We start from the raw sequence: 13,160 nt of genomic DNA, 5'->3' as shown, positions 1-13,160 counted from the left end.
TATGTAGTGAAAAAAAACATTGGCTATACATAACCAGGCGCAAGGTTACCTTTATTGCGAAGCACCTTGTCGGAAGTGATTAAGTCGTTGTTGCACATAATGCATTTGTCTAAGTCCAAGTGTTTGTAACTTGTACCAAGTCCGTGAATGTTACGAAAAGTATTGGAGAGATTTCGGCTCACGTGGAAGTCATACCGACACCGGTTTCTGCCCTGGATTGTACTTAACATTTCTAAAAATGAGAAAACACTTCGCCAAGTCAAAGGGCGTTGTGAGGACAAGCTTGTCTCGGACGAGGAAGTGTCACGGAGCCTTGTGCAGCTCTTCCGACTTCTCCACAGGGCGAATCGTCGTGTGGAGCTCGGGAACTTTCACAGCCAGGTAGAAAGTGACAACGAGCGGTGTGGACACGATGTCATGTTCCAATCACTTGGATTCTGCATCGAGCGGAAGCCCAGCACGCTTCCTTCTGCAGGAACTGGAGTGTTTGTCACCAGGGGATTGGTACCCAAAGGAGCAACAGTTGCCATGTATCCTGGCACCATCTATCAACCTTATGAGCCTATTCTCCTCCAATCCATCAGAAACCCATTTGTCTTTAGGTGCATTGACGCTGTCTTGGTTGATGGAAATGACAAAGGGATCTCCAAGATGGTGTACAAGTCATGCAGTGGCAGAGACCGAATGGGTCCTTTGGAGACAAGTGATACCAGCTGGCTGACGGGCACTCCACGGAACCCGCTGGCAGTGGGTCAGTATGTGAACAACTGCTCCAACGAGAGGCCTGCCAACGTGTGCTACCAGGAGTACGACGTTCCTGACACGCTTCCCATCGAGCTTCGCCGCTATCTTCCCAACGTCAACTACAGCCCACACTCGCAAAGACCTCTCCGCTGCGTGGTCCTCATATCACTCGTAGACATTACAGCCGGAGAGGAGCTATTTTCCAACTACTACACTATTGTACACTAGAGTCAAGCTATAACACAGACCGAAAAAGTATCAGTCAGAGTGTGAAAAGTACTGAAAAATAAAGTATGCCTCCACAGCTCTTTCTATGATTATTACTCTAAACTCAGCTCATGGGACATTGTTGGATTTATCTTACCCAACATTATAAAAAATAGACACAAAAGGAATGAAGACACTGGTTTCTTTTTCTCATGAGGAGGGCGTATGGGAGATTGTTCAGATCACAGCCTCTCAACACGCTCTAACCAATCTCTCCCGTCGCTCCTGCATTTATTTGAAAATAGGAGGGTTTTTCCCAGACATAATGTTCTAAACAATAAGACACAACACACAACATTGGACCAACACCTGTCACGTCCCCGACCACATCCGATCACGTCCTTGGTCCAGGCGCCCTTCCATCGGATGATGCTGAGTCATCTTTTTGAAGGCGAGACATCTAAAATCGTCCATAATACTAATGCAAGCTAAGCAAATAAATGATAACTTCTAGAATATATTTAACAGACATCTACACTTGCATTGTAATAATACTGTTTGGTACAGAAACGTCCTCCCAGATTACATGCGTGTCCATTGAAGACCCTCAATTGACCGTTGGAGTGAATACATGTCACCTGTGATAGACTGGCACGATAAGGATGCACTGATACCAGTATTGGGAAAAAAGGCTCAAATACTGCAACGTCGATACCACTTTACCAACCTGATGTATGCCTGCCGGGCAGGCGGAGTAGGAGCCGTCTAAATCATGTTGGATGCGAATGAAAACTCTAGCCAAACGGAGTCGGGCTTGAGAAACTTGATGCTTGCCAGACGCTCAGCCGCCGCAACTCGCAGGGTGGATTAATTCTCTTGATGGCACAACTACTGTATACTTGCTCGGGCTGTAACCATACAGTGTCGTAACCGGAAATCGCGATACTCTTCGAAATGGAAGCACTGCGGCAGGGCCGTATCAACTCTCACAGTTTGTGCCTCCAATCCAGATACAGCCATATGAGCTCACGGTCCAACTAAACTTAATTTGTTTCGATTTACGTAGAGACCTAAAGGCAGTCTACGCTGGCAATTTTTTATTATATTAATTCATCCATCCATCCATTTTCTGCACCGCTTATCCTCACTAGGGTCGCGGGCAAGCTTATCCCAGCTATCTTCGGGCGAGAGGCAGGGTACACCCTGAACTGGTCGCCAGCCAATCATAGGGCACATAGAAGCAAACAACCCTTCGCACTTACATTCGGGCAATTTAGAGTCTTCAATCAACCTACCATGCATGTTTTTGGGATGTGGGAGGAAACCAGAGTGCCCGGAGAAAACCCACGCAGGCACGGGGAGAACATGCACACACAGGCGGGGCTGGGATTTGAATACCGGCCCTCAGAACTGCAAGGCAGATGTGCTAACCAGTCGTCCACTGTGCCGCCTATTATATCAATTAGTTCATTTAAAAAGAAACAAACTGTGTGTCACAAATCGAGGTACACATTGAATGTTAACCTTGGTGTATCATTACAGCTCTAATACTTGCGTTGTAATGATACAGTTTGGTCCAGAAGTATTACGAAAACTTCATACTGCATCACAATTAATTTTGAAATAAAACAACCCAGATGTGATTGAAGTGTAGACTTTAAGCCTGAAGAGGCTTCATGAAAACAGGGTGGTTGCAATTAGGAAAGTCATTCCCATTTTCAGGGGCTCAAAAGTAAAAGTTTTTTTTTTTAATAGGATCAGGCAATGATTTTTAGGGGTTAAAGGATCTGTCTATTTGTGACTAATGGGTGACCAGTCTCCGACCTTTCTCCTTTCCCGCACCACGTTCATTGAGCCACAGAGAAACCCAAGGATGGAGCTAGGGTTAGCTCATCAACTATCCTCCATCCTAACCCTAACCCTGACTGGTGGCCAGTAAAAGAATAGGGTATAGTCTATGCATGGTGCAAGGTTAACTGGTTCGTAGTTGGCAGCTTAAAAACCACCTGAGGCGAAATTCATTTTTTAAAGTCAATAAAAACACGTAAATAAATACCAAAAAACAACAAACAAATAACATAGACACGGTTATTTCTGTCTTGTCCGGAGATTTTAAATAATTATAAAAAATATATTTTGATTAGTCCCTCGTAATACAAAGGATAGTTCTATTCAACCGCTCCTTTGGCTTTTACGCAACCTCGAGCCACATGTTTGTCCTCTCACGGGCACTATAGCTGCCGCAGCACTCTTTATTACTGCAAAATCCTTCCGCTAATAAATGTAGTGAGATAGGATATCGGTTATTTATCTTCATGCGAGGACACAATGTCAACTAAAGGATAGGTATTATATTGTAATAAGATGTGGAGAAATAATATGCATACAATATAGACAATATGTCGGACGATAGCGGGTATTGAGTTCAAAAGGCGAAAGTAGTTCGGCCACATAAAGGCAGCTGACGTTGCCATCAGCGATCTTTCCAGTCGCATGCCGAGCTTGGAGAAGTATCATGTCTAACGATTCTGCTGATTACAACAGGTAATTGTAAAAAAGACGCACCGATCAAAATGGTTCTTCGAAGCGTATTTAAGTGTGTTTTTAGCTCTATATTTCGTCAAATTACTTAAGAGCAGCCTAGGCCGGAGTCAGATATTGCAATCGGGTAACTAACGGTTAGCTGCTACACGTTCGAAAACGTGTGCTTTTTAGTGTTCGCTTTAAGAATTGTGCGGATAATTAATTTCTTTCATATATGTGTATATATAAAGGTATATATCTTTGCTTGGGTTTCAGTATTATCGGTTCGGGCCACGCAACGAACGAGTTCACTGCAGTAAAATTGTCTGCTGCTGACGGTACGGTACAGTAGTAGTCTAGGCCCAACTGGCCGACATGTTGGCTCTGTAATCGAACCGTGGGCTCCATGTTGAAATTTGACTGCATGTATATGACTTGATTAGTGTCTGTCTTTGAAGTCCAAGCCCGGGCCCCAAACCTGCTCTGTTGCATAAGCGGCACTTTTTTTGGGGGGGGGGGGGGGGGGTGCATCAACCGACCCTGTGGCCCGGCTCGTGGAATTTACCCGTGACGTTTTTATTATGGTGTCATTGAGGGCGTAAGTATGCCGATCAATGCACACGACGTAGTTTTAATCGTCCCCCGCAGTTTCGTTACTATTTAACGTTCATCCAGCACGACTGCGACATAAGTGAGCAGGCTTCCCAGCACCACGTGGTAGCAGGGGCGGACTTCTTTGGGGGCCCAAGGCAAACCCAGTCATGGGGCCCACCACATCCGTGCACTGCAAAGATTATAAAGATTGTTTATCAGCTAAAAAGTGTGAATTTGAGAAAATTCTCCTGCGCTAGATAGTCCTGAAAATCCTGTTTGAGGATTATCTAACTATTGAATAATTTTACTTGTTTTAAGAACATTAATCGTTGATGTAGTTGATAATTTTGACTGTTTTAAAGAATTTTTTTGCATAATACATTGTACATCCCCCACTAGTCTAAACACTGTGTTCTGATTGATATTGTGTTTGTGAAAAAGTAATTAAATGGATTCATTCATCCTTCTCAGGCGGCTGGCATATTGGGTAATATCACCCTTTCCTCTTAACCAAAATGAACATTGCAACTACTCTTGCCCTTGCGTTGCGAATGTCACATTACCATACCTGGAAAACAGGTAGTGCACTCCCTGTGTATGCAGCAATAACCACCATAACTATGGGTTGATGACATGGGTTGAACAAAATTTTGGCTATTCCCGGGGTGTTAATTTTGGTCGACAGCAGAGGGGGATATTGCCCAACATGGCAGCCTCCTGAGATGGATGTAAATTGATATTTTTATTACACAAATCAACTATTACTCAAACTGTTTAAGTGGTGGCACATATGTATTCTTAAAAAAAATAAATAAATAAAAAATTCATACACAAGCGCCACTCGTGTCACTCAACTTCATCTCTACTGCCGATTCGTTGGCGCACCGCAGTGCTACTACTGCCAAAAGCGTCTGGCCTGTGCTTTTGTCTGTTATGCACATTTGGGATCACCATGAAAAAGGTTGAAAACTCTGGTAGTTTAATAAAAACTGTTTTCCCCTCGTCCTCTTTGTTACATTTTCTTCACAACTTGTTTTTTTTTTTTTTTTTTTGGTCCACCCTCTTCCTGAGTCAAATCTGCACATGGGCATAAAATGGAATAATCCATTGCATGAGAAAGGAGGGGGGGAAGAATTTGAAACGATCATAGATTAAGTGTGTGAATTAGGGCTAAAATAATTGGTTTAAATAGAAGAAGAGGTCTATTTTTTATGCAATGTTTGGAGTGGAGGTCTGGAAATATTGAGGCAATTTCCTGGTTGCGTAATGGTAAATCTGCCACTGCATGGTTACACCTTGGTGTGATCTTGCACGTGTCTAGCTTTAGCTATTAAATGTGCCAACATTCCTCTAGTTGTAGGTTCCTGTGCTTCCACAAGTGCAGCCCAAAACATTTATTTTTAATTCTGCTACAATTAGTACAGTTTAGTAATGCTAATACATTCATCCCAGAGGTGGCAACTAAGTACAGATACCTGAAAAATGCCGCCCTGTTTCGGGGTCTCTGCTCTAGCTGAGCCAAAAGGTTGAGGCAGACTGTTGCCGCACACTGATTCTCAGGTCTGTTCAAGGTATTGTCCTTGGAGTGAGTTTTTTTCCCCCCTTTCCCTCCATGGCCTAGTGCTTGCTCATGTGGGGTTCAGTTGACCTCTTGGTGTGAGGAGCATGCTTCTAGACCTGCTCAATTATGTAAAGTACCTTGAGACAATTTCTATTATGTATTAGCGCTATAGAAATAAAATTGAATTTAATTGTTTTCCCCCCCCCCCCCCCCCCCTCTTCACAGCGACCATGTTGGGCCAGATGGAATGGAGCCAGATGGTGTCATCGAGGTACTCACACTTTTCAACCTGTTAATGCCGCAAAGTGCCAACACTTTTGTGCTCATTTGAGTTTTGTTTTCAGAGCAATTGGAATGACATTACGGACAACTTTGATGATATGAACCTGAAGGAGACTCTTCTCCGGGGAATTTATGCATATGGTTTTGAGAAGCCTTCAGCCATTCAACAGAGGGCTATTATCCCTTGCATTAAAGGTACAGTAATGCATTAAAAAAACAATTAATTCTGGTATATTTGAGTGAAATGATGCTTTACCATCTTTCGGGACTTACCCATTAATGGGGATACCTTTTTCTCACTGATCACTCCATAGTCACGATTTCCCAACCTTTATTGAGCCAAGGCACATTTTACTTTTGTAGAGGAAAAGTCTCTCAGCGCACACCAAACATGACAAAAAAATATTGTTGCCTGGTAGAATCCTATCTCAGGCCCCAACCGACATTTATGGTGCCCCAGGGCCGTGACGCCGGTGTGGTGTCTATACCTATGTACGTATAGACACTGGCCCACTCAGCCCAGTACAAATTTCTAAGTCGCTGAAAAATTTCGCGTGCTGAAAATAGCCCAAAACTGCATTTTCAGTGTCTGTCTGAAATTCTGTTATCACCAAAACACACTGTCCAAGATGGGATGTTGTGATGATGCAAGGAGAAACTGCGGCCAGCACTGCCTGGCTGGATAAATGGACACTCATTCAGATTAACCTTAAAATGATAGCCGAACCTAACGTCACTAGCCACGTACAGTACTTTGCAGGCTGTATAATGTTAATCTGCCCTCCCGGAGTGTGCTTTAAGATGTTTATTGACACCCCCCCAGTTGGAGTTTACTCTGAAACTAAGCTTACAACAAAAAATGATTACCCTCATTTTATATTTAAATAGACTTTTATTGTTTTAGAAATTGTCAGATTAATGCTAACACTCAATGGAAAATCCTATTGACAGGCTAGCTAGTATTAGCATTTGGTCACGGGAGTGTTACTGGGATCCCACACAGTTTCTTGGCGGGACATGCCCCACTCCAACATGATTGGCTCCTGTGTCGGGGGAAGGGCAGGCCACACAATGTAAGGATGACCATCCCAAATATGTATCACATTTGTACAAAAAAAAGGGTTGGGGTTTAAGGTGGTTTAGGATGAGTGAAGGTTAAGATTAGGATGGGTTTCCAGTTAGTCGGAACATTAACGCTACCACACTTAGCATGGTGTGTCCTACCTAGAAATTGTGCGAATCCTAATGTGTCACAGGAAGGATTTACCTTCAAATAAACAATATTCACACACAAAACGTATATTCTTCCTAATCTGTTAAAAAATCAAATTCATGTTATATTCTGACTTTCTTATGCTACTCTTTTGTAGTTTACAGAAAAGGGAAAAGCTCCATGTATGCATCGCACCACAGTGCCCCTCAGAGGGCAAGGCACACACAGCAGGAACAGCACATAGTTGACTGTATAAAAAGACACTATTTTCCTGACTTTGACATGAAATTGGAGTAAACTAACTGTTTTAGGTCAATTATGATTACCAAAATTATTTATATTTGCTAAATACCAAGATAATGAGGACAACAATAATTGACAATATAGTCATGGCTAAAAGCATTGGCACGTTGTTAGCCATGAATGCATTTATTTTTCTTTTATTTTGTTACAAATTTATTTTCTATTTTATTTAAAGTTTTGTTTTGGTAGTTGAATAAATGCACATTTTTTAAATGAATTGTTTATTAACAATGATTTCAATATCAAGCAAAATTTTTTCCATAATCACACAGCCCTTGTGTAGTGTGCCCTTCACACTGTGCAGGTGCGTCAGACCTGCGAAGCATACACAAACAAACATGTCAGTTCATATAGTACCAATAGTACTCACCATAAATAAATTGGAAAAGTTACAGCTAATCTATATGATCGGTATCGGCAGGTCTCATGGATCATCTGTACCGGAATCGGTGGCATAAAACACTGATTGGATTACCCCTAATTATACATAGTGTGCACAACAAGACACAAGATAAAGCATTGTTGGGAAGTCAGTGCTCAGTAAATATTTTCAGAATTTTGTAATTGATTTAGTCATTGAAACATTAATTTGTGCAATTGCAATGCCTTTATTAGGGAGGTTAGTACAGAGTCATTGCCATTGCACTGATAATTTCTTAGAGGACCTTAAATAATACAGTATAAAGACACTAAATATGAAAAAAAATCACTAAAACTTAACATATGAATAGACAGGGCCAGTACAAGTTCTGACAGGGCCACGACAACTTGCCTTGTCGGGCCCCTACTCAAAAAGGCTTGGCGTCGGACCCTGGGTCTAAGAGCCATGAGTGATGAAACTTAAAAATTAAAATAAAGGTGATTGGCGAGTCTGTGTTAGGTGGAAATTAATATGCACGCAAATTTACCTATGTGGCTGACCAATCCCTTATGTGCCGAAGCATTACAGCTGTCCAAGTTTAACAAAGTGGGCTCACTTGAATATATTGTAATTTTGCACATTGTGAATTTCGATCTTGAGATGTAATGCTGTGAGGCTCCTGCAGAGTAAGACAGTTTGTTTCCAGTAAGATTAAGAGATTTGCTCACGGTTGAGAATGCTAAATAATTTGAAGAGGGGGGAAATACACCTACAATGTGGGGACTGACAAGCGATTTGTTGAAGTATGAAATTGACCAAATTTAGATGTAGGTTTCTGCCCAACAATGACTATTCTGAAATGATCTTTTCTCCATTTGCTAACAAATGTGCTTTGTGTGAAATCTGGGCCTTACTGGTTGTAACAGTTTTTATTCTGTTGTGTGGATGGACAGGTTAATTCTATTAAGTACTTCCTGCCATCTAATGAAATAATTTGATCATTTTCAATGTGCTGTGGTATAGTGGTTGGGAATCAGACTTAAAAGTATTGACAAATGACTGCCTTTATTGTTTGTCATCTGGCCCTGAATAATTCTGTGCCATTTTGCCATTAGGCTATGATGTCATTGCTCAAGCCCAGTCAGGCACTGGCAAGACGGCCACGTTTGCCATCTCTATCTTGCAGCAGCTGGACATAGAACAGAAGGAGACACAGGCTCTGGTCTTGGCTCCCACCAGAGAGCTGGCTCAGCAGGTATGCTGTTCCTGAGGTCATGAATACCTCAGCAGTGTCTCAGACCTAGGCAGCACATTGAGGACACTATTCAGACCCAAAAGGTACCGTTCTTTAAAGACTTGTCTAAATGCTGCAAATGTGAAATTTATACCCCTAAGATTTGGTGTAGTCTCCGTCCATGACTGCACTGGTCTAAAAGGTGATCTGGCTTAACTTCCTTCTTTCTTTTGGGAGATTGTTGATGTAAATAACTGGGTGACATGATGGCATACCATTCTTTCGGGACTGACTCTTCATGTTGGGAGCTCTTGACACACCGATCACTCCAGTTTGACTAATTGTGCTGCAGTTCTGCCGTGTGACTGAGCTGGTGTGCATGTCCTATGCTCTCCCTCTCTTTAGATTCAGAAGGTCATTCTGGCTCTTGGTGACTATATGGGGGCAACCTGCCACGCCTGCATTGGAGGGACCAATCTCCGCAGTGAGATCCAGAAGCTTCAGGCCGAGGCCCCGCACATAGTTGTTGGCACACCGGGTCGAGTGTATGACATGCTCAACAGGAGACATCTGTGTGAGTGTGACTCCTCAAACTTTATTCTAATGAGCTTGATCGAGGCTGTGGCCAAATGTTCTCATAACGCTGCATTCGTTTATAGCCCCAAAATGCATCAAGATGTTTGTTCTGGATGAAGCTGATGAGATGTTGAGTCGAGGTTTCAAAGATCAGATATATGAGATCTTCCAGAAACTGAGTACAAACATTCAGGTAAGACTTTCATAAGAAAGTAAGTCTTCTTGCATTAGAGGTGTTTATTGATTGTTTTTTTTTTTTTGTTTTTTTGTTTTTTCTTCCCCCCTCCCTTTTCCTTGATGATGGTGACTCACTGCCAAAAATTAAATGTGGTTAAACCTTGTCCAGTTTACTCAAACTTGGTCACTTGCAAAAATAACAAAAAAATTGCAAATATATGATGTGCTTTTAATGATTATTTTCTATACTAATGGTTTATTCTAAAACACTTGGGAAGACACTCAATAGCATTTCAAATGCTTACAGTATTTTGTATCTTAGTTTGTGGAATATTTATAATTTCAGCTTTATTAAAATAGGACAAGCTTTTTAGGAAGGCGTTAATTACTCGTTTTTTCACTATTCATGGCTTGGTCCATTTTCCCTTTTGAAAAGGGAATTTTGTTTTTGAGTTGTTAGTTAGCCTTTCTTGGTTGCTATGAGGCTAAGATGTGCGTAATTTTTTTTTTTTCCTCTAGGTTGTGCTGCTATCTGCCACCATGCCTATAGACGTGCTTGAGGTGACTAAGAAGTTCATGCGAGACCCCATCCGCATCCTGGTGAAGAAAGAAGAGCTTACCCTTGAGGGTATTAAGCAGTTCTACATAAATGTGGAGCGGGAGGTGGGTCTGCATTCGGAGGAGAGATTTTTTTAAAATTTTATACTCGCCTTCTCTCTAAAGCACCCTGCTCAAACTGCAGAAGCTGAGCCTCCTGGGGCTCAGCCGATGCGGATGTGTAAGCACGGGTACACCAGGGAAGGAGATTAAAGCCACAGTTTCGGAAATGAGGCGTGGAGGGACCTCTTTCTTAATGTCTGCTGTCCATTGTCTCAAGATGCTGTGGTACATCAGGGCTTTTTCGTCAAGGACTTTATTGCGCTTGACCAGTTGACTTTGTCGACGTAACTGAATGTTTTTTTTTTTTTGGGTTAATTTTTTTAATTTAATTTTTTTGTGCGTGTGACTTATAGGAGTGGAAGCTGGACACCCTGTGTGACCTCTACGAGACTCTGACTATTACACAGGCTGTGATCTTCCTCAACACTAGAAGAAAAGTGGACTGGCTGACTGAGAAGATGCATTCTAGAGACTTCACAGTTTCTGCCCTGGTAGGATCAGGGACCGTTAAGTCCAGGGGTGGGCCCACGGCTTAAATCCCTCATTTGCATCAGGGGTCACCAAACTTCTTGAAACTGGGAGATAACTTCATGGGTATTGATTAATGAGAAGGGCCACGAGTTTGAGACACACTGCAGACATAACTAATTTTCTCAAATTGCTTGTTGTTAATGGTATTCATCTATGTAAAAACATGTTAATGAGTTCTCACTATAACTCAACAATGGTTTAATAAGGTAGGAAACTGATAAATGTACAATGTTACTTAAAAAATAAATGCTACTTGTATAACTGTTTCTACAACAATCCTAGTAAATGTCTGTCACTGAGCTATTTTTACAACATCCCTGGGCGACCTTCTGGCCACAGACCGCCTGACCCCTTGAGCTAAAAGGTTTTGCCCACCTGTGCTTTAGTAGTCTTGATGGTGCAGCTGCAACTGAACAGGAACTCTTCATTTTTCTCTCCACAGCATGGTGATATGGACCAGAAGGAGCGTGATGTCATTATGAGGGAGTTTAGGTCTGGCTCAAGCAGAGTGTTGATCACTACTGATCTGCTGGTTAGTATCAAATGGAGCAGTGTTGAAAAGTCTCACGGCACACTACCAAACAAATCTTAAATGTATGAAAAAAGGGAATATTCTTTATTTCCTTTGTGAGTTGTGAGCCTGTTTGATTTGAAGACCAACTAGTATTCTGTTGGACTGTATGTATGGATTGATGGGCAACCGGTGGGTCACACAATTCTACCTTCTGCCATCTAGTGGAAAAGCATTTATTTGTCACTGGCATAGAATGAACATAAACACAGTACCTTTTTGGACCAATTTAAAGTGAGGCTGATAATTTAAAAATGAAAATTTGCTGTGGTACAGTGGTTGGGAATCATTGAAATAGAGGTTGCTGGATGAATAATTGTGTAAATCCCAAAAGTTTAAAAAAATTCTGTGGAAGTCTTGCAATGACCCGGCAGTGTGAACTTTTGGGAGATTGGGGCTCGTGCTCCACAATGGCTTCCTCTGACGTAGGAATCTGTTACTTATACACGAGCGACATTCAGGACTTTAACCCTCAAATAGGGATTTTATTTTTTTTAATTGCTAATTGTTCTCCAAGGCTCGGGGGATCGATGTGCAACAAGTGTCCCTAGTCATCAACTATGACCTTCCTACCAACCGAGAGAACTACATTCACAGGTAAGTTTACTTGGAGATGGGAGTTGAACATGCTCCTGATGTGAACCCTGACCTTTTGCCCCTGTCCAGAATTGGTCGTGGGGGCCGGTTTGGCAGAAAGGGAGTTGCTATTAACTTTGTTACTGAAGAGGACAAGAGGATTCTGCGCGACATTGAGACGTTTTACAATACTACAGTGGAGGAGATGCCCATGAATGTGGCTGACCTCATTTGAGCCTTTTGGTTTTCCTTTATAAAACGCAGTGATAATTGACTGTACACTTTCATTGTGCTTATTATTCCAGGGGGTGAGGGAGCGATGCTAAACCTTGGATCAGAATATTTCCGCCAGGGGATTTGTATGGTAGTCCCTCTTGGACAGTTGTAGACTTTGAACCTTCGTGGTTTTGGCTGGTTGAAGCTACAAAGCCATGGGGTCTGTAATTGTGGTCCTTTTCAGGCATTTCTTTTCATGTTCGATTATAATGCATGTATTCGATGTGCTCCACCATTTAGTAACCTACCTGTGGACTAAAAGGTATAAGTGCTGTATAAAGTCTGCAAATTCTGTTATGCTAACATCTGCGATGTGTTGCGAGCTTGCTTACCAGAGGCACTTGTCACAGTATTATATATTATAGTAGTTTTTATATTTGCTTTTTTGTGAATCTATTTAAATGTATCGTTTTCATCTATCTTGCTGTCAGGATTTCTCAGTTTGGCCATAGTTTGATGGTGTTTTACTCATGATAGATTATATTAGCATTTTTAGGTATATGCACACCTCCCCTGTACTACTTTTCATTTCTCCTCTCAAATTGTATGAATGTCTTAATAAATGAAATTTGCTGTTAAAGCTACAGTTGTTGTCCTTGAGGTTATAATTCACCGGCGATGCCAGTAACATCACAGACTACTTTCGGCATTCAAATGCGTAATCAAATACTGTAAGCAAAAAGGGGTTCAGACAGTCTGAGCTGGGATCCAAACCGATGGCCCTCCTGTCATTGGAGTATCCGCTCGAGCAACTGAGCCACAGCCACCCGG

At 41.9% G+C, this 13,160-nt stretch overlaps 2 protein-coding genes and 3 non-coding genes across 7 annotated transcripts; all 5 read left to right on the top strand.

Annotated features, from left to right (window-relative positions):
* Positions 1-1,048, top strand: setd9 (SET domain containing 9). Its single transcript, XM_061798092.1, has one exon. The coding sequence runs from the start codon at positions 148-150 to the stop codon at positions 970-972; it is 825 nt and encodes a 274-aa protein (XP_061654076.1). The 5' UTR covers positions 1-147; the 3' UTR covers positions 973-1,048.
* Positions 1,049-3,370: 2,322 nt separating this feature from the next.
* On the top strand, positions 3,371-12,975 carry eif4a2 (eukaryotic translation initiation factor 4A2). Of its 3 annotated transcripts, none has more exons than XM_061797617.1 (11): positions 3,371-3,495; positions 5,855-5,900; positions 5,974-6,106; positions 8,904-9,043; positions 9,428-9,596; positions 9,682-9,791; positions 10,295-10,438; positions 10,789-10,926; positions 11,409-11,498; positions 12,055-12,134; positions 12,419-12,975. In XM_061797617.1, the coding sequence occupies exons 1-11, from the start codon at positions 3,467-3,469 to the stop codon at positions 12,423-12,425; spliced, it is 1,086 nt and encodes a 361-aa protein (XP_061653601.1). In that variant the 5' UTR covers positions 3,371-3,466; the 3' UTR covers positions 12,426-12,975. The 3 variants fall into 3 exon arrangements, with proteins under 3 accessions (XP_061653601.1, XP_061653599.1, XP_061653600.1); XM_061797615.1 differs by having other exon boundaries at positions 3,377-3,495; positions 12,204-12,975; XM_061797616.1 differs by lacking the exon at positions 3,371-3,495 and adding an exon at positions 5,651-5,757 and having other exon boundaries at positions 12,204-12,975.
* Positions 6,149-6,220, top strand: LOC133489589 (small nucleolar RNA SNORD2). The gene has a single exon (XR_009791986.1). It is a non-coding gene; the product is annotated as a small nucleolar RNA SNORD2 (small nucleolar RNA).
* Positions 9,279-9,351, top strand: LOC133489590 (small nucleolar RNA SNORD2). Its single transcript, XR_009791987.1, has one exon. It is a non-coding gene; the product is annotated as a small nucleolar RNA SNORD2 (small nucleolar RNA).
* On the top strand, positions 10,484-10,668 carry LOC133489588 (small nucleolar RNA SNORA81). Its single transcript, XR_009791985.1, has one exon. It is a non-coding gene; the product is annotated as a small nucleolar RNA SNORA81 (small nucleolar RNA).
* Positions 12,976-13,160: the final 185 nt, after the last annotated feature.

This window comes from Phyllopteryx taeniolatus, chromosome 14 (genome assembly GCF_024500385.1).
Source record: "Phyllopteryx taeniolatus isolate TA_2022b chromosome 14, UOR_Ptae_1.2, whole genome shotgun sequence".
NCBI lineage: Eukaryota > Metazoa > Chordata > Actinopteri > Syngnathiformes > Syngnathidae > Phyllopteryx > Phyllopteryx taeniolatus.
This window is presented reverse-complemented; position numbering and strand designations above follow the sequence as displayed.

What these genes read in the sequence shown, in the direction of transcription:
- setd9 (XM_061798092.1), top strand. Translation starts at nt 148, where the DNA reads ATGTTACGAAAAGTATTGGAGAGATTTCGGCTCACGTGGAAGTCATAC.
- eif4a2 (XM_061797615.1), top strand. Translation starts at nt 3,467, where the DNA reads ATGTCTAACGATTCTGCTGATTACAACAG. An exon ending in ACTTCACAGTTTCTGCCCTG is followed by an intron (nt 10,927 to 11,408) that starts GTAGGATCAGGG and finishes TTCTCTCCACAG; the next exon opens with CATGGTGATATGGACCAGAA. An exon ending in TGATCACTACTGATCTGCTG is followed by an intron (nt 11,499 to 12,054) that starts GTTAGTATCAAA and finishes TTGTTCTCCAAG; the next exon opens with GCTCGGGGGATCGATGTGCA.